The sequence below is a fragment of the Pristis pectinata genome, chromosome 19 (assembly GCF_009764475.1).
Source record: "Pristis pectinata isolate sPriPec2 chromosome 19, sPriPec2.1.pri, whole genome shotgun sequence".
Taxonomy (NCBI): Eukaryota; Metazoa; Chordata; class Chondrichthyes; order Rhinopristiformes; family Pristidae; genus Pristis; species Pristis pectinata.
Genome location: NC_067423.1, coordinates 43957282 through 43978171, shown reverse-complemented (window position 1 = coordinate 43978171; position 20890 = coordinate 43957282). Strand labels below are relative to the sequence as shown.

General features: G+C 47.6%; 1 protein-coding gene across 1 annotated transcript in view; it reads left to right on the top strand.

Moving 5' to 3' along the window:
• Window positions 1-20890, top strand: part of LOC127580399 (E3 ubiquitin-protein ligase Hakai-like) — a 69837-nt gene that overhangs the window by 34724 nt on the left and 14223 nt on the right. Inside the window, 4 exon segments of the mRNA XM_052033807.1 lie at window positions 1850-2017; window positions 10503-10603; window positions 10682-10765; window positions 20094-20167. Of these exon segments, the coding sequence (XP_051889767.1) occupies window positions 1850-2017; window positions 10503-10603; window positions 10682-10765; window positions 20094-20167 (427 nt within the window).

Genomic DNA, 20890 nt, shown 5'->3' with positions numbered 1-20890 from the left:
CTCCCTCCCCCTCCCTCCCTCTCCCTCCCCCTCCCTCCCTCCCTCTCCCTCCCCCTCCCTCCCTCCCTCCCTCTCCCTCCCCCTCCCTCCCTCCCTCCCTCTCCCTCCCCCTCCCTCCCTCCCTCCCCTCCCCCTCCCTCCCCTCCCCCTCCCTCCCCCTCCCCCTCCCTCCCCCTCACTCTCCCCTCCCCCTCCCCTCCCCCCTCCCCGTCTCTCCCCCCTCCCCCTCCCCTCCCTCCCCCCCTCCCCCTCCCCCTCCCCCCCCCTCCCCCTCCCCCCTCCCCCCCCCTCCCCCTCCCCCCCCCTCCCCCTCCCCCCTCCCCCCTCCCCCCCTCCCCCTCCCCCCCCCCCCTCCCCCCCCCCTCCCCCCCCTCCCCCCCCCCCTCCCCCCCCCCTCCCCCCCTCCCCCCCCCTCCCCCCCCCTCCCCCCCTCCCCCTCCCCCCCCCCCTCCCCCCTCCCTCCCCCCCCCTCCCCCCCCTCCCCCCCTCCCCCCCCCTCTCCCTCCCCCCCTCCCCCCCTCTCCCTCCCCCCTCTGTCTCTCTCTCCCCTCTCCCACCGCCCCCCCCGACCCCTCCGTCGGTTGCCCGGGTTACCGGCCCCGCCCCCTCTTCTTCCCACAATGCTTCACCCAAGATGGAGGAGGGAGGTGAGTGACGGGGCCTCCTCAGGCCGCCCGCCCGCTCGCCCGCCGCTCGGTGTGTCCCCGGGGCCCGGCGCTCGGCTCCCCCGCCCCGCTCCCCCACCGGCTCCACGCCCCGCTGTTGCCCGGTGCCGCCGCCGGAGCGTAGCGCAGCGCGGCCCGGCGCTGATGGGAGGCCGCCCACCGGGCCCGGGCCTCGTGTGGCCGCTGGAGCCGGTCGGCGGGGCCCGCGGCGGCGACCCTGGAGCCCGGGCAGCGCTGACCCGCTGGTGCCCCCCAACCCCTCCCGTAACTCCCGCCTGATCCCCCACTGCCCCAACCTCTCACCAGTGACCCCCACCTGATCCCCGTGACCTCCCGATACCCCTGCCTGACCCCCGTGACCCCTGCCTGATCCCCCAACCTCTTCTCCCTGACTCCTGCCTGATCCACCAACCCCCCCCGTGACCCCTGCCTGATCCCCCCCAACCTCTCCTCCCTGATCCCTGCCTGATCCCCCCAACCGCTCTTCCCTGACCCCTGCCTGATTCACCAACCCCTCCGTGATCCCTGCCTGATCCCCCAACCTCTCCTCCCTGACCCCCACCTGATCCACCAACCTCTCCGTGACCCCTGCCTGATCCCCCCCAGTCTCTCCTCCCTGACCCCTGCCTGATTCCCCCAACCTCTCCTCCCTGACCCCTGCCTGATCCCCCAATCTCTCCTCCCTGACCCCTGCCTGATCCCCCCCAGTCTCTCCTCCCTGACTCCTGCCTGATCCCCCCCCAGTCTCTCCTCCCTGACCCCTGCCTGATCCCCCAACCTCTCCTCCCTGATCCCTGCCTGATTCACCAACCGCTCCATGATCCCCACCTGATCCACCAACCTCTCCATGATCCCCACCTGATCCACCAACCTCTCCGTGACCCCTGCCTGATCCACCAACCTCTCCGTGACCCCTGCCTGATCCCCCCCAGTCTCTCCTCCATGACCCCCATCTGATCCGCCCAACCTCTCTGTGATCCCTGCTTGATCCCCACCCAAGCCCTCCCCCGTGACCCCCACCTGAGCTCCCCCACACTCCTGTCTCACCCCATGTGCCCCACTGCCCCTGTCCCGATCTCAGTGTGGTTTGGTTCCATCCGGACTTTGTTTCACGTTTGTATTTCTCATTGCTACTGAACACACGCAGGAATCTGTTTACTGACGATGTCTTTCTATTTCCAAAGATAAAGATCTGCAAGGCACTGATGGTTCTGGATGTCTCGGAGGTGTTGATGTTCGTAGGCGAATTCCCATCAAATTAATTTCCAAACAGTCTAACCGAAATCGAGTCTCAACTCGAAGTCAGAGAAATATGAGCAGAAACTCTTCAAAGTCAATCCCCACGGATGAAGGTGATGGAGTTACACATTGCTCAGATATAGATGAAAAGTGCTGATGTTCCCTTTTAGTACAGTTGAATGTTACGACCAGGATGGTAATGAACCAGGCCGGAATTGTATCATTGGTTGGAGTCTCTGCTTTGGATGTACTTAGCAATCCAGGCACAAATTACACTCATTTCTGCTGGTTTTCTGTAGTTTAGTTTGCAATTAAGTTTCTGCTCAAACTGATTTCTGTAATTACCAAGCATAAAGTGAATTAATTCAATTGGGGGTCCTCATGTTGGAACCTAATTGTTTAATTTTCTGAATCAGAATCGGGTTTATTATCACTGACATATATTGTGAAATTTGTTGTATTGTGTTGTTCTGTTATAATGAATTCCTTGCTGCCTTTATGGGAGGTAATCTGGTTCATTGATGATAACACAGCTGAAAATTGTACACCGTAATTTAGGGGCATCCAATTCACCGTCAGCGAGTAACGGAAGCAGGAATAACGGGCTTAGTCCTATTTCTCCCAATGTTTCCGGCATTTTCTGTTTTCATTCAATAATATGCTAGATTCTATAACTTGTGTCCCTAAACCCTATTTCCCTTGTTGTGCCAGACTCTATTCAATGACGAAGCTTCCCTAACACTTGGGATGGAAAATTCCACAGATTTATAACCATTTTATTACTTTTTTTTGCACTGTTTATGTATTTTTGTGATCCATAGTAATTTTGTCTTTGCTCTGTACTGTTGCCATAAAACAACACATTTCACATCTTCTAAGTCAGTGATAATAATTCTGATTTGAGGACTGGTTTGTGTTCTTCGTAGCCTCAGGCTAATGGCTTGGCTACTTAGGACTTTGTCCCAGATTTTGTTGTTTCAGCTTTTCAAAGCCTCGTCTATCTCAATAGGGTGATTCTTCCAAACTCTAGTGGATATTGGCAAATTTAATTCAGTCCTTCAAAGTTAATCTCCTTATTCCCAGGAATCAATCTGATGAATCTGCACTGCATTGCACATTGGGGTACTGTGTGCAGTTATGGTCACCCGGGGGGGATGTGATTGTGCTGGAGAGGGGAGATTCCCCAGGATGTTGCCAGGATTGGAGGACTTCAGTTATGGCGAGAGATTGGACAGGCTGGGTTTGTTCTCCCTGGAATGAAGGAGGCTGAGGGATGACTTGATAGGGTTATATCAGCTCATGTGTCGCCTCTCCGATAGTCAGAGTTTTCCCCTCATGGTAGGGATATTAGACACAAGAGGGCACAGGTAAAAGGCGAGAGGAAGGAGATTTAAAGGAGATCTGAGGGCAAAGTTTTTTTTTGCACAGAGGTTTATATCTGGAAGCTGCTGCCAGAGGACATGGTGGAATCCGATACAATCACTGTTTAAGAAGCATTTAGACAGCCAGGTAAATGGGCAAGCTCTAGAAGGATGCAGACCTAATGTGGGCAAATGGGATTAATACAAGAATGTGGTGGGCCGAAGGACCTGTTTCTGTGCTGTGCAACGCTATGATCGCATCGAAGACAAGTTCTGTCCCTTTTTAAATACAGCGATCTAAACTGCAAAGTGATCCTCATGGTGTAAAGTTGCATTGAGTTTACTCGTCCACCAACCCTTTTGGAACAAAATGTGCTCATGACATTCCTTAGTGCTGTAAATGCACGTTCAGTTTCTGTGCATGTGTCTCTTTGCACAGGAGCCGTTATAAATTTCTCACTATTTTTAAGAGCAATTAATTTTCTGTTGTTCCTACCAAAGCGGATGAGTTGTCTGCCAAACAACGTACTTCATCTGCCCCAAAAGCAGAAGTGCTCAAAACACTTGGCATGTCTGGTAACACCTCTGGAAAGGGAAACGGAGTTAATGTTTCAGGGAAAATCTCTTAACTGGGGAAAGTTAAGGCAGGGGTTGCTCTGGGAATGAGTTGTTAATATGGGCAATTAGCAGGTGATAAAGAAATGTTGTGATCCGCTGTACTTTTGGTGATAAAGAATATGTTGTAAGTCGCAAGTGAAGCAGTGCTCATGGAGAGGGGAAAAAACTGAGCCAATATCACAGGCAGATGACTGACAGCAAAAATGGCCATCTTGACATATACAAAGAAGGCAAGTTAACAGAAGCGGGACCAGCGGGTTAGGGCAAGCTGTCAAAGTGGATCCAGAATTGGCTTAGTAATAGGGTGGTTGCGAAGGGTTGTTTTTCCTGATTGGAAGACTGTGATCGATGGTGTGAGCCAAGGATCAGTGCTGAGACCTTCGATGTTTGTGACATACATTAGTGACCTGCAAGGGAGTGTAGGAGGTATGTAAATTGGTGCTGTCATAGGTAGGGAGGAAGGTTGTCTAAGACTACAGCAGGATATAGATCAGATAGGAAGTTGAGTGGAGCATTGGCAGATGGCATTTAATTCCAACAAGTGCAAGGTGATCCATTTTGGGAAATCAAATAACGGTATAACATCTGTAGTAAATGACAAAGTGCTAAGGAATATTGATGAACAAAGAAACCTTGGGGTTCAAGTACATAGTTCCCTGAAAATGACAGCACGGGTAGGTAGGGTGATGAGGAGGGCATGTGGCATGCTTGCCTTCATAGATCGGGGAATGGAATGTAGAAGTTGGAACTTTATTATGGACTTTATTACAAGATCTGTTGCAACTTTGTTAAACACTGGTTAGACCACACTTGGTGTATTGTGTACAGTTCTGATCGCCACACTGTTGGAAGGATGTGACTGCACTGGAGAGAGTGCAGAATCATAGAAAAGTACAGTATAAAAACACCCCCTTCTGGCTCACCTCGTACCTGCCGACTGTGATGCCTATTCCATTTGCCCGCGTTGGGTCCTTATCCTTCATTGTCTTTCCTATCCAAGTACAAGTCCAAACACCTCTTCAACATTGTAATTGTATCTGCCTTCACCACCTCCTCTGGCAGCTCGATCCACCCTCTGTGTGGAAAAACTTACCCTTCAGATCCTCCTTTAAATTTCTCCCCTCTCACCAAAACCCTGTGCCCTCTAGTTCTAGACTCCCCTGTCCTGGAAAAAAGACTATCCACCCTATCTCTGCCCCTCATAATTTTAAAAACCTGTATAAGGTCACCCCTCAGCCCCCAATCTTTTAGTGAGAACAAACCCAGCCCATCCAATCTCTCCTTATAACCACAGCCCTCCATTCCCGGCAACGTCCTGGTGAATCTCTTCTGCACATCCCTCCTGCAGTGTGGTGACCAGAACTTTACACAATACTTTGTGGTCTAACAAACATTTTGTACAACTGCAACCTGACATCCCAACACTTGTACTCACGACCTCAGGTTCTGAAGGCAAGTGTACTAAATGTCTTCTTCACTACCCTACCTATCTGTGTTGCCACTTTCAGGAAGCTATGACCTGCACACCAAGGTTCCTCTGCATATCAACACTCCTGAGGTACCTGCCATTTACTGTATATGTCCTACCAGAATTTGACTTCCTAGAGTGCATAAACTCACACTTGTTTGGATTAAGTTTTATCTGCCACTGCTCCACCCAACTTTTCCAGTTGTTCTCCGTCTGCCTGTATTCTTAGAGACCCATCTTCGCTCTCTAGGACTCCACCAATTTTTGTGTTCCCAGGATGTTGCCTGGATTGGAGGACCAGTTATGGAGAGAGATTGGATAGGCTGGACCTGCTTTCCCTGGAACGACGGAGGCTGAGGAGTGTCTTGACAGAAGTATGTAAAGTAGGGTAGATAGTTAGAATCTATTTAGTGTCACCTGCAAACTTACTCACCCTGCCCTGTACATTCTCATCCAAATCGTTGACATAGATGGCAAACAACAATGGTCCCAGCACCGGGCCCTGGGGAACACCACTAGTCACGGGCCTCCAGTCCGAGAAACAACCTTCCACCATCGTCCTCTGCCTCCTACCATCAAGCCAGTTGTGTATCCAATTAGCCAGCTCTCCCTGGATCCCATGCGATCTAACTTTCCATAGCAGCCTACCATGCCGAGGCCTTACTGAAGTCCATATACACTACATCTACTGCCCTGCCCTCGTTGATCTTCTTGGTTACTCCTTCAAAAAAACTCGAATCAAATTCATGAGACTTGTTCTGAAGTTGCCTTGTCCTCCTCCTCAGTAGAAATAAAGGAGAAATATTTATCGAGGACCTTGCCCATCTCCTGCGGCTCCACACAAAGATGTCCACTTTGGTCTTTGAGGGGCCCTGTTCTCTCTCTAGTTTCTCTTTTTCCCTTACTATAAAAATCTCTTTGGGTACTCAATCTTCTCTGCCAGAGCTATCTTCTGCCCCCTTTTTGCCCTCCTGATTTCCTTCTTGAGTACACTCCTGCAACCCCTATACTCCTCCAGGAATTCACTTGATCACAGCTGCTTGTCCCTGACCCTTACCGCCTCCTCCTTCCTGACCAGAGCTTCGATATCCCTCGTCATCCAGGGTTCCTACCCCTGCCAGCCATGCCCTTCACTCTCACGTGAACATGCAGATCTTCAACTCACTTTTAAAAGCCTCCCACTTGCCAATGTCCCTTTGCCTGCAAACATCCTACTATCTAATACTGTCAAAATTTGCCTTGCCCCAATTTAGAACTTTAACTTGTGGCCCAGATCCGTCCCTTTCCATAACTAATTTAAAACTAATAGAACTATGGTCACTGGTCCCAAAGTGCTCCCCCACTGACACCTCAGTCACTGTCCTGCCCGATTTCCCAAGAGTAGGTCGAGCTTTGCTCTCTCCCTGGTAGGGCCTTCTATATATTACCTGAGGAAACTTTCCTGAACATACTTAACAAACGCCACCCCTTCTAAGCCCTCAGCACTATGGCAGTCCCAATCTACATGAGGAAAGTTAAAATCCCCTACCATTATAGCCCTATTATTCTTGCAACTTTCTGTCATCTGTCTACATATTTGTTCCTCTAATTCCTGTTGACTATTAGAAAAGTAAGATATCTTTATTAGTCACATGCACATTGAAACACACAGTGAAATGCATCTTTCTCATAGAGTGTTCTGATTAGGAGCCTGTAGTACAATCCCAACAAGGTGATCGTCCCCTTCTTGTTTCTCAGCTCCACCCATAAAGCCTCACCGGACGATCCCTCAGTAACTTCATCTCGGACTACAGCCGTGATGTTCTCCTTAATCAGAAATGCAGCTCCCCCTCCTCTCTTCCCTCCACTTCTATCCCACCTGTAGCACCTGTACCCCAGAACATTCAGCTGCCAGTCCTGTCCCTCCCTTAGCCATATTTCTGAAATGGCTGTAATATCTCAGTCCAATGTAGCTATCTGTGCACTGAGTACATTTACCTCACCTGTCAGGATTCTTGCAATGAAATAAATGCAGTTTAATCCAACGGCCTTCCCTCTCTCCCTGCCATGCTGCTGCCCGTCTTCTCTACCGACCTTACTGGCGTTGAATTCTGTCTCAACTTCAACCTCCCACCTGCCTCACTTCTGCTTTGGGTCCCACTCCCCTGCCAATCTATCTTCATTGTAAAGAATGACTGGATTTCCGCAAGAAATGCACTGTGAATATCCTGCTGTAAGTGCTATGGTCAGCAAAAGTATTTAACTTGTAGGTTGGTGAGGGCAAGTTCAAATAGTTCTGTCCCTATTATTGATTCTCCCAGCACCTCCCACGGGCCCATTCTGACCACTCCGTCCTTCAGAGTTTAGCAAGCTCAGCAGTACTGGTTCTCCTGAGCTACTGTTTGTGATGAAACCTTTCCCCAAGAATGCTTTGGCTACTAAGTTGGGTTCATTTGGGAAGAATACCGATTTATTGGCGAGTAGGACTTTGGAAGTTTGACTGGGTTGGTTTTACCTGTGCCGTGGCCAGTGCCTGGGTCAATGTCCACTGTCCATTCATTAATTTACGCTGGTTTGATGGAACTGTGTGGCTTGCTGGACAATTTCAGAGAGTGGTTTTATCTACATGGTCATGTATAGGCTATACTATCTCATGAAGTTGATGTGGTTTTTTGAAGAGGTGACCAAGAGGATTGATGAGACAGGACAGGAGACATTGTCTACGTGGACTTTACCAAGGCATGGTAGGCTGGTCTGGAAGGTTAGATCACATGGGATCCAGAGCAAGCTGGACAATTGGAGACAAAATTGGCTTGGAGGTTGGAGGGTGGTAGTGGATGGTTGTTCTTCAGACTGTAGGCTTGTGACCTGTGGTGTACTGCAGAGATCGGTGCTGGGTCCACTGTTGCTCCTCATCTGTATTAATGATTTGGATGGGAACGTAGTTGGCGTGGTTAGAAAGCTTGCAGGTGACACCAAAATTGGTGGTATAATGGATACTGAAGAAGGTTGTCTAAGATATCACGGATATCTTGATCAGCTGGGAAAATGGGCCAAGGAATGGCAGACGGAATTTAGTTTGGATAAACGTGAAATGTTATATTTTGGTAAGTTAAGACGGGCAGAACTTCGCAGTAAATGGCCGCACACTGGACAGTGTTGTAGAATAGAGGTACAAGTACATAGTTTAAGTTTGTTTCTTGTCATAGACATACACAGGGTATAAATGCCATGAAAATTAATTCTTTTGCAGCAGCAATCTATTACACAACAAGGACAAACATGTTAATATAAACCTAACAACACAAATTATACATAACTTGCATGTTTGCAAAATAAACATAATGACACTAGCGCAGGACTGAGAGAGAGAGCAAAATGTTCCCTAAAAGTGGCAGCACAGGTAGACAGGGTGGTGAAGAAGGCATTTGGCACGCTGGCCTTCGTCGGTCAGGGCACTGAGTGCAAGAGTTGGGCCGTAATGTTACAGCTGTACGAGACATTGGTGAGACCACACCTGGAGTATTGTGTGCAGTTCTGGTCACTTAGCTATAGGCAAGATGTCATTAAGTAGAACAGGGTGCAGAAAAGATTTATGATTCTGGGTCCGGAGGGAGAGGCTGGATAGGCTAGGGGTATTTTGCCTGGAGTGTAGGAGGCTGAGGGGTGACCTTATAGAGGTTTATAACATCATGAGGGGCACAGATAGATGAGATGGTTACAGTCTTTTTTCCCCAGGGTGGGAGAGTCTAAAATGAGAAGGCATAGATTTAAGGTGAGAGGGGAAAGATTTAAAGGGACCTGAAGGGCAGGTTATTCACACTGAGGGTGGTGGGTGTGTGGAACAAGCTGCAAGAGAATGCTGTAGAGGCGGGTACAATTAAGAGAGATTTGGTCAGGTACGCGGATAGGGAAGGCTTGGAGGGATATGGGCCAAACATGGGCAAATGGAACTAGCTCAGGTAGGCGACCTGGTCAGCATGGACGAGTTGGGCCGAAGGGCCAGTTTCTGTTCTGTGTTACTCTTTGACTTTACTTGATGTTCCTTTGCAATACAGTAGTAAATGGGTTAGATTTTTTAAACAATTGGCTGCAAAGTTCAGATTTTATTGAATTAACATTGCATCTCCCTGAAAGTGAGAATGCAATGTTAATTCAATAATAGTTGATAAGGTGGTAAAGAAGGTGTATCGCACGCTGTCCTTTATTAGTTGTGGCATTGACTTCAAGAGTCAGGAAGTTATGTTGCAGCTTCATAAAACTCTGGCTAGGCCACATCTGGAATATTGCATTTAGTTCTGGCCACCCCATTACAGGAAGGATGTGGAGGCTTTGGGGAGGGTGCAGAAGAGGTTCACCAGGATGCTGCCTGGATTAGAGGGCTTCTACTACAAGGAGAGGTTGGACAAACTTGGGTTATTTTCTCTGGAGTGGCGGATGGAAGTTTATAATATTTTCCCAGGGCGAAAATGGCTAACGTGAGGGGACATAATTTTAAGGTGATTAGAGGAAGATATAAGGGGCATGTCAGGGGTAAGGTTTTTTACACAGCGGTGGGTGCGTGGAACGCACTGCCGGCAGAGGTTGTGGGGGCACGTACATTTAGGGACATTAAAGAGACTATTAGATAGACACATGAATGATAGAGAAATGGAGGGCAATGTGGGAGGGAAGGGTTAGATAGATCTTAGAGCAGGATAAGATGTCGGCACAACATCATGGGCCGAAGGGTCTGTACTGTAATATGAGAGGTATAGATAGAGTAGATAGCCGGTATCTTTTACCCAGGGTCAAAATGTCTAATACCAGAGAGCATGCATTTGGGGTGAGAGGGGGGAAAGTTCAAAGGAGATGTGCGGGACAAGTTTTTTTACACAGAGAGTGGTGGGTGCCTGGAATGTGCTGCCAGGGGTGGGGGTGGAGGCAGATATGATAGGGGTTTTTAAGAGGCTCTTAGATAGGCACATGGATATGCAGAAAATGGAGGGATAGGGACCATGGGCAGGCAGAGGGGATCAGTTTAATTAGTTCAGCACAACGTCGGGCTGTACACTAACTGCTTACTTTCCTCTCATTCCGTAAACCTCTGTGCTTCTCCAGAATTTCCTGCTTTTTAATGAATTGACGACAGATTCTGTTGTAAAACTTGTCATTCTGTCTGATGTCTTCCAGAAGGGTTTGACTATAATGACGATGAGATCTATGAATGTAAAAGTGGAGAAGTGTTTGGGAACCAGCGCCGACTCTCCCTGCAGTTTTTCTGGGATTTTAAGGTAACTATTTTTGAATATTGATATAAATAAATGTATACTTAGATCTGGGAATAATCTAGTCAAACTTTTTTTTAACAGATAAATTTGTTGGGTGAGAAAGATGACACTCCTGTTCATTTCTGTGATAAATGTGGATTGCCAATCAAGATCTATGGACGAATGGTGAGTTATGTTGTCTTAATTTCTTCAGCCGTGATTCTGGTAGGTTCTCCTCTTGTGTATAAAGATGCTTTTTCTGTTTCCTGCTCTTTTGATATTTAAAATGTTAAAAAGACACGATTCACAGGAGACGGCAGGTGCCGGACTCTGAGCAAAAAACAAACTGCTGGAAGAACTCAGCAAGTCGAGCAGCGTCTGTGGAGGCAGAGGATAGTCGACTTTTCGGGTCAAGGCCCTGCATCGGATGTCGATCCGGAGCATCGAGTAGTTCTTTGCCTCCACAGATGCTGACGAACCACTGACTTCCTCCAGCGGTTTGTTTTAAACTATTCGCAGAAAGTGATTTTTGTTGTGAAAGGGGAAACTGTTAATCGTTTTGTTCACACTCACTCAGCTGTCACTTTGCATGCTGATTACTGTTCTCTTCCACTTAAAATAATCTCAGCCTTGTGTACAAAATATAAATTTGCGTCTGCATTTCCATCTGCATACAGATGGAAGCAGGCCCTTCGGCCCAACTGGTCCATGCCAACCAGGATTCCCATTGAAGCTCGTCCCATTTGCCTGAGTTTGGCCCATATCCCCCTAAACCTTTCCCATCCGTGTACCTGTCTAAGTACCTTATAAATGTTGTTCATGTACCTGCCTCAACCACTTCCTCTGGCAGCTCGTTCCATATACTGACCACTCTCTGGGTGGAAGAAGTTTCACCTCAAGTTCCTACTAAATCTTTTCCCTCTCACCGTGAACCTACGCTCCCCAGTTCTTGATTCCTCAACTCTGGGGGAAAAAGACTGAGTGCCTTCACCCTATCTGTGCCCCTCATGATTTTATACACCCCTATAAGATCACTTCTCAGTCTCCTACACTCCAAGGAATAAAGTCCTAGCCTGTCCAACCTCTCTCTATAACTCAGTCCCTCAAGTCCTGGCAACATCTTCGTAAATCTCATCTGCACTCTTTCTAGGTTAATGGCGTCATTCATGTAGCAGGGTGACCAAAACTGAACACAATATTCCAAATGCAGCCTCACCAACACCTTGTACAACTGCATGATGACATCTCAAATTCTGTACTCAAGTGCCCTGACTGATGAAGGCCAATGTGCCAAAAGCCACCTCCACTTTGATCATCGGAACCTCTTCTGGGGCAGGGGCGACCTGTACAAGAGGGATGGTTTGCACCTTAACTGGAGGGGAACCAATATCCTGGCCGGGAGGTTCGCAGTGCTACTCAGGAGGGTGTAAACGGGTTTGGCAGGGGGATGGGAACCAGACACCAGGTCAGGAAGTGGAGGGATTGAGAGGAAGGGAGATGTCAGGGCCGGTAAGTCTGTAAGGGAGGGCGGGCAGGAGCAAGGTCATAGACACGATGGGACGGGTGGGTTGGAGTGTGTGTATTTTAGTGCTGGGAGTATTCTGGATACAGGTGATGATCAGTACATGGAACCATGATGTTGTGGCCATTACAGAGACTTAGTTGAGAGAGCGACAGGACTGGCTGCTTAATGTTCCAGGGTTTCAATGTTTTAGAAAAGACAGAGAGGTAGGTAAAGGGGGAGAGCAGCACTATTAATCAGGGACAGTATCACAGCTGCACTCAGAGGGGACATAATGAAGGGCTGGTCCACTGAGTCTATATGGGTAGAACTCAAAAATAAGAAAGGTGCAATCACTCTGATGGGATTATACTACAGAGCCCCCCAATAGCCACCAGGACGTTGAGGAACAGATATGCAAGCAGATTGGGGAAAGGAGTTGTCATGGGTGACTTCAACTTCCCCAATATAGTCTGGGACCTCCTTAGTACGAGAGGTTTAGACAGGGTAGAATTCGTTTGGTGCATCCAGGAGGGTTTCTTAAATCGGTATGTAGATAGTCCAAAGAGAGGAGGGGCCATACTGGACCTGGGGTTGGGAAATGAGCCTGGGGTGACTGACCTTTCAGTGGGAGAACAATTAGGGAACAGTGATCCCAACTCCAAGTGTTTTAAAGTAACTATAGATATTGCAGGGTAAGGGAACCTTGGATGTCGAGAGAGAGTGTGAATTTAGTCAAGAAGAAAAAGGAAGCGTGTGTAAGGTTTAGGAAGCTAAAATCGAACAGAGCCCTTGAGGATTATAAAGAAGTCAGGAAGGGAATTAGGAGAGCCAGGAAGGGCCATGAAAAACCCTTGTAAAGTCGGATTAAAGAGAATCTCAAGGTATTCCATACGTACATCAAGAGCAAGAGGATAACTAGGGAGAGGGGAGGACCATTCAAGGATAAAGGAGGGAACTTGTGCTTGGAGGTGGACGATGTGGGCGAGGTCCTAAGTGAGTACTTTGCATTGGTATTTACCAAGCAAAAGGACCTGGAGGATAGTGAGACCAGTGTGGAGTGTGCTAATATGCTCAGGAATTTTGAGATAAAGAGGCAGTGTTGAGTCTCTTGAAGGACGTTAAACTGGATAAGTCCCCAGGGCCTGATGGGATATACACCAGATTATTGAGAGAGGCAAGAGATGAGATTGCTGGGGCCTTGACCAATATTTAATGTCTTCTCTAGCCACAGGCGAGGTCCCGGAGGACTGGCAAGTAACTAATGTCGTTCCATTGTTCAAGATGGGAAATAGGGATAATGCAGGAAATTATAGACTGGTGAGTCTGATGTCAGTGGTAGGAAAGCTATTGGAGAGGATTCTTGGGGATAGGATTTATGAGCATCTGGAAAACCATGGCCTAATTAGGGACAGTCAGCATGGCTTTGTGCAGGGCAAGTCGTGTCTTACCAACTTGATTGAGTTTTTCAAAGAAGTGACGAAGGTGATTGATGAGGGTAGAGCTGTGGATGTTGTCTGCATGGATTTTAGCAAGGGGTTTGACAGTCTTTCATTGTAGTTTTCCGCAGGCATCTGTACTGGGACCTCTGCTGTTTGTGATGTATATATATGACCTGGGTGAAAATGTGGATGGGTGGGTTAGTAAGTTCACAGACAATACAAAGATTGGTGGTGTTGTGGATAGCGTAGGAGACTGCCAAAGGATAAAACGGGATATAGATCAGTTGCAGATATGGGTGGAGAAATGCCAGATGGAGTTTAATCCAGTCAGTTTGAGAGATCAAATGTAAAGGAACAGAACAGGAACAGAACCCTTAACGGTGTTGATGTACAGAGGGATCTTGGGATCCCTGAAAGTAACTGCATGGGGTTGATAGGGTGGTAAATAAGGCGTATGCATGCTTGCCTTTATTAGCCGAGGCACTGAGTTCAAGAGTCTGGAAGTTATGTTGCAGCTTTATAAAACTCTAGTTGGGCTGCATCTGGAGTATTGCATTCAGTTCTGGTCACCCCACTGTAGGAGGAAAGTGCAGGCTTTGGAGAGGGTACAGAAGAGGTTCACCAGGATGCTGCCTGGATTAGATGGCAGATGCTATGAGAAGAGGTTGGACAAACTTGGGTTGTTTTCTTTGGAATGGCAGAGGCTGAGGGGAGACCTGATAGAAGATCATAAGATTATGAGAGGCATAGATGGAGTAGGCAGGCGGTATCTTTTCCCGGGGTCAAAACATCTATCACTAGAGGACACAGAGGCATGTGCTAGGAGTACAAGTGCATAGTTTATTGAAAGCAGCGTCGCAGGTAAACAGGATGGTGAAAAAGGTGTTTAGCACACTAGCCTTCATCAGTCAGGGCAGTGAGTATTGGAGTTGGGACATTTTGCTGCAGGTGATTAAGTCATTGGTGAGGCCGCACTTGGAGGACGGTGCACGGTTTTGGTCACCCTGTTATAGGATTGACGTGGTTAAGCTGGAAAGAGTTCAGAAAAGATTTACGAGGATGTTAGAGGGCCTGACGTACAGGGAGAGGTTGGCCAGGCTGGGACTTTATTCCTTGGAACGTAGGAGAATGAGGGGTGAACTTAGAGAAAAGTTCAAAATTATGAGAGGCATAGATAAGGTGGACGGTAACAGTCTTTGCCCCAGGGGAGGGGAGTCCAAAACTAGGGGGGCATAGATTTAGGGTGAGAGGGGAAAGATTGACCTTAGGGGCAACTTCTTCACGCAGAGGGTGGTGAGTGTGTGGAACGAGCTGCCAGAGGAAGTGGGTGAGGCAGGTACAACGGTACATTTAAGAAACACTTGGATAGGTAGGAGGAGGGGCGGGGCTTGGAGGGATATGGGCCAAACGCAGGAAATCGGGACTAGATGGGTGGGCACCGTGGAAGGCATGGACTGGTTGGGCCGAAGGGCCTGTATCCCTGCTGTATTGCTCTGTGACTCTCTGGCATAAGTTTAGGCGAGAGGGGGTAAGTTCAAAGGAGGTGTGCGGGGCAAGTTTTTTTTTACACAGAGAACAGTGGGTACCTGGAATGTGCTGCCAGGAGTGATCGTGGAGGCAGATACGATGGAGGCATTTAAGAGGCTCTTAGATAGACACATGGATGTGCTGAGAATGGAGGGATGTGGACATTGTGTAGGCAGAAGGGATTAGTTTAGCTAGGCGTTTAATTACTAGTTTAATTAGTTCGGCACAGCATTGTGGGCTGAAGGGCCTGTTCCTGGGCTGTACTGTTCTATGTTCTGTGTTCACCCTGTCTACCTGTGACACCACTTTCAGGGAACCATGTACTTGTACTCTGTTCCACAACACTCCCCAGGGCCCTACTGTTCACTGTGAAATTCCGACCCTCATTTGTCTTCCAACACCTCACACTTATCCGAATTAACCTCCATTTGCACTTCCCCACCTGGTCAAGATCCCTCTCTAATTCCTGATTAACCATCCTCACTGTCAATGACACCACCTATTTAGTGTCACCTGCACACTTACTGACCCTGCCCTGTACATTCTCATCCAAATCATTGATTCAGATGACAAACAACAATGGGCCCAGCACCGGGCCCTGGGGAACACCACTAGTCACAGGCCTCCAGTCCGAGAAACAACCTTCCACCATCGCCCTCTGCCTCCTGCCATCGAGCCAATTGTGTATCCAATTAACCAGCTCTCCCTGGATCCCATGCGATATAACCTTCCAGAGCAGCCCATCATGTGGAACCTTATCAAAGGCCTCACTGAAGTCCATATAGACCACGTCTATCGCCCTGCCCTCATCGACCTTCTTGGTTACTTCTTCAAAAATCTCAAATTTGTGAGACATGATCTCCCACACACAAAGCCGTGCTGCCTATCCCTAATCAGCCCTAGCTTGTATATCCTATCCCTCAGAATCCCCTCTAGTAACTTAACTACCACAGGTGTTAGATTTACTGGTCTATAGTTCCCAGATTTTTCTTTGCAGCCCTTCTTAAGTAAAGGCAGAACATTAGCCTCTGGCACTTCACCCGTCACTAACGATGATGAGTATATCTCAGTCAGGGCTCCCACAATTTCTTCTCCAGGTTCCCACAGTGTTCTTGGATATACCTGGTCAGGCCCCGGAGATTTATCTACCTTTATATGTGTTAAGACCTCCAGTACCTTCTTTGATGTAATGTGGACTGTCCTTAAGATATCCCCATTAACAATCTCAGGGTCTGAAGTCTTCATGTCTTTCTCCATGCTGAAAGCAGAGGAGAAATGCTCATAGAGGACCTCGCCCATGTCTTGTGGCTCCACACAAAGATGTCCACTTTGGTCTTTGAGGGACCCTATTCTCTCTCTAGTTATCTTTTTCCATTAATATACTTAAAAGATTTCTTTGGATTCGGCCAAAGCTATCTCATGCCCCCTTTTTTACCCTTCTGACTTCTTTCTTGAGTACTGTCCTGCTTCCCCTATCCCCAGATGCCTGTACCTGACCCATGCTCCCTCCTTTTTCCTGAACAGAGCCTCAATATCTCTCGTCACCCAGGGTTCCCTACCCCTGCCAGCCTTGCCTTTCACTCTAACAGGATCATCCAGATCTTGAACTTTCAATATCTCACTTCTAAAAGCCTCCCACTTGCCATACGTCTCTTTGCCCACAAACAACCTACTCCGACCAACTTTTGAAAGTTCCTGTCCAATACTGTTAAGATTTGCCTTGCCCCAACTTAGAACTTTAACTTGTGGACCAGATCTGTCCCTTTCTATCACTAATTTAGATCGAATAGAACTGGTCACTGGTCCCAAAGTGCTCCCCCACTGACACCTCAGTCACTTGTCCAGCCCCATTTCCCAAGAGTAGGTCAGGCTTTGCCCTGTCCCTGTTGGGGCCTTCAAAATATTGCCTGGGGTAACTTTCCTGAACACACTGAACAAATTCTATCCCATCTAAACTCTGAGCACTATGGCAATCCCAGTCTACATGAGGAAAGTTAAAATCCCCTACTATGACAGCCCTATTATTCTTGCAACTTTCTGCCATCTCCCTGCATATTTGTTCCTCTAATTCCCATTGACTATTAGGGGGCCTGTAGTACAATCCCAACAAGGTGATCATCCCCTTCCTATTTCTCGGCTCCACCCGTAAAGCCTCACCAGACGATCCCTCAGTAACTTCATCTTGGACTACTGCCGTGATGTTCTCCGTAATCAGAAACGCAGCTCCCCCTCCTCTCTTCCCTCCACCTCTATCCCACCTGAAGCACCTGTACCCCGGAATATTTAGCTGCCAGTCCTGTCCTTCCAGGAACCATGTTTCTGCAATGATTATAATATCTCAGTCCCATGTAGCTATCCCTGCCCTGATTTCATGCACCTCACCTCTGAAATGACTATCAGTTGTCTTCAAGGTATGGCAAAGAGAACTGAATGCTAAATATGAAACCATCTGCAAGTATGACTTGCATTCAGCAATATTCCTTTCTGCATTTAGATTTTCACATCTGAAATGAACTATTTTTAAATCCAATGTTACACTGTTATATATTAGATGGAGTAGTAGCTATGAAGAAAGAATCTATTGATTGAAGTCATAGAGTGAACTGCACAGAAACGTTCCCTGCAGTCCAATTCATCCCTGCCAATTGTGATGCGTACCTACGCTAATCTGATTTGCCTGTATTAGGGCTGTATCCCTCTGTGCCTTTCCTATCCAGCTACCTGTCCAAATGCCTTTTAAACGTTGATGGGATTAACATGAGTGTCCACCAGTCGATGTGGACGTGGTGCAGAGTGGCCTGTTTCCATGCTGTTGGACTCTAATTATACCCACCCCCACCACCACTTCTGGCAGCTCCTGTATAACCACCACTCTCTGTTTGGGAAAACTTACCCCTTAAACCTCCTTTAAATTTCTCCCCTCTCGCCTTAAAGCTGTGCCCTCTAGTTTTAGCCCTGCCTTGGGTAAAGGACTTTGACTCTCTACCCATCTATATCCCTCATCATGTTATAAATCTCTAACAGGTCACCACTCAGCCTCCTGCACTCCAGCAAGAACAAACCCAGCCGATCCATTCTCTTCCCGCAACCACAGCCCTCCATCCCAGACAACGTCCTGCTGAATCTCTTCTGCACTCTCTCTGTTGCTACCACATCCTTTCCGTAGTGTGGTGACCAGAGTGTGCACTATACTCCACAGGTGCAACCTAACCAGTGTTTTGTCCAGCTCGAACATGATGTCCCAAATCAGTGCCTTGAACTATGTAGGCAAAAATGTCAAATGCTTTTTTCACTGCCTAATGCAGCTGTGTTCCATTTTCAGGGAATCAAGAACTTCTTCCCTAAGGTGTCTCTGTACATTAGCACTCCTGCTGTTATATGCCCTGCCAGTATTTGACTTTCCAAAGTGCATTACCTGGGTTAAATTCCATCTGCTTCCGCTCTGCCCAATTTTACAGTTGATCGATGTCCCGCTGTATCCTTGCGCAGTCTTCGTCGTTATGTGTGACTCCACCAGTTTTTGTGATCTCTGCAAACTTACTAATCAGCCCACCGACATTCTCATCCATTTATATATATGACAAAGAACAATGGGCATAGCACCAGTCCCTGCAGAACCACTGGTTACAGATTACAGCCAAAAAAGCAACCCTCCGCGTGTCACCAGGCCAGTGTTGAAACTAGTTTGCCAACAGACCAAATACAAATCCAGATAGGACTTTCACAGTGAACGGCAGGGTCTTGGGGAGAGTTGTAGGACGGGGGACCTTGGAGTTCGGGTACATAGTTCCTTGAAAGTAGACAGGGTGGTGAAGAAGGCATCTGGCGCACTGGCCTTCATCAGTCAGGGCACTGAGTATAGAAGTTGGGAAGTTCTGTTGCAGTTGTACAAAATGTCGGTGAGACCGCACTTGGAGTATTGTGTTCAGTTTTGGTCGCCCTGCTCTAGGAAAGATATCTTTAACCTGGAAAGAGAGCAGAAAAGATTTACAAGGTTGTTGCCAGGACTCGAGGGACTGAATTATACAGAGAGGTTGGACAGGTTAGGGCTTTTTTCCTTGGAGGGGCAGAGATAGGGTGAATGCTGTCTGTCTTTTTCCCAGGGTTGGGGAATCAAGAACTAGAGGCCATTGGTTTAGGGTGAAGGGAGAGAGATCTGATAGAAACTTGAGGGGCAACTGTTTTTCAGACAAAGGGTGGAATGAGCTGCCAGAGGAACTAGGTAGGTACAATAACAACTTTTAAAAGACAGTTGGACAGGTTCATGGAAAGAAAAGGTTTGGAAGGATATGAGCCAAATGCGGGACTGGTTTGGATAGGCGTCATGTTAGGCATGGTCTAGTTGGGCCGAAGGGCCTGTTTCCATGCTGTATAACTCTCTGATTCTAACACACCTGTGTTTTATGTGCTTTAACCTTCCGCATTAGCCTACCATGCAGGACCTTGTTAAAAGCCCTGCTGACGTCCCTGTATGCCACAGTTACGGTGCTGCCTCCATCAGTTTTCTCAGTGGAACTTAGAAGGATGAGAGATGATCACTCCAAAAAGTGTAAAATTATGAAGAGGCTTGACAGGGTGGATACTGAGAGACTGTTTCACTTGTCTGCTGTCTAGAATCAGGGAGTGTATTCTCAAGACACGGGTCAGACATTTAAGTTTGCACATCAGAGGTATTTCTTCACAACTTGGTAAAACAAAAGAATTTGGAACTCTCCAGATGTCAGTGATGTTCAGTTTTTAAAGTATGTTCAAGGCTGAGATTTTGTTTGGAATCAATGGGAATCGAGGGATTTAGTGATTAAGCAGGAGAGTGGGATTGAGGAAGATCCAGGCTTGATCTCATTGAAACAGAGGGCAGGCTCAGGGGGCTTGAGACCTCATGACCCACATCAGCTTCTTTTAATGTTAAGAACTGGAGGAGTCAAAACCTAATTCCTTCCTTCCAAAATGTCTTTTCTCTAAATTTTCCATTTTTTTGTACTGGGTCAGCAAAAAAAAAACACAATCTCATGTTTTGTTGTCTCAATTGTCCATTTCTTCACAGATTCCATGTAAACATGTTTTTTGTTTCAACTGTGCAAGTTTGCAGGAGAGAAAGGGCGACAGGATCTGTCCTGGGTAAGATCACACCTCCTAACTAGAGTAGACATTTTTCAGATGATTATACTTAAAGTTATTTTCCAACTGTTTAGAACGGGTTTTATTCTTTCTCTAATTTTATTCAAATATACAAGATTGTGCAGATTACATGAGAACTGTAGACGTATACAGCATTATAGACGGGTGTGGGCATCTAGAATTTGGTGCAACCTTGTAATCTGCCGATGGTTAACCATATAGAATCATAGAACAGTACAACACAATACAGGCCCTTCGGCCCACAATGTTGTGCTGACCTTTAAACCTCGCCTAAGACTATCTAACCCCTTCCTCCCACATATCCCTCTATTTTAAATTCCTCCATATGCTTATCTAGCAATCTCTTGAAATTTGACCAATGTACCTGCCTCTACCACCACCCCAGGCAGCGCATTCCATGCCCCAACCACACTCTGGGTAAAAAACCTTCCTCTGATATTTCCCTTGAACTTCCCACCCATTACTTTAAAGCCATGCCCTCTTGTATTGAGCATTGGTGTCCTGAGAAAGAGGCGCTGGCTGTCCACTCTATCTCTTCCTCTTAATATTTTGTATATCTCTGTCATGTCTCCTCTCATCCTCCTCCTCTCCAAAGAGTAAAGCCCTAGCTCCCTTAGTCTCTCCTCATAATGCATACTCTCTAAACCAGGCAGCATCCTGGTAAATCTCCTCTGCACCCTTTCCAACGCATCCACATTCCTC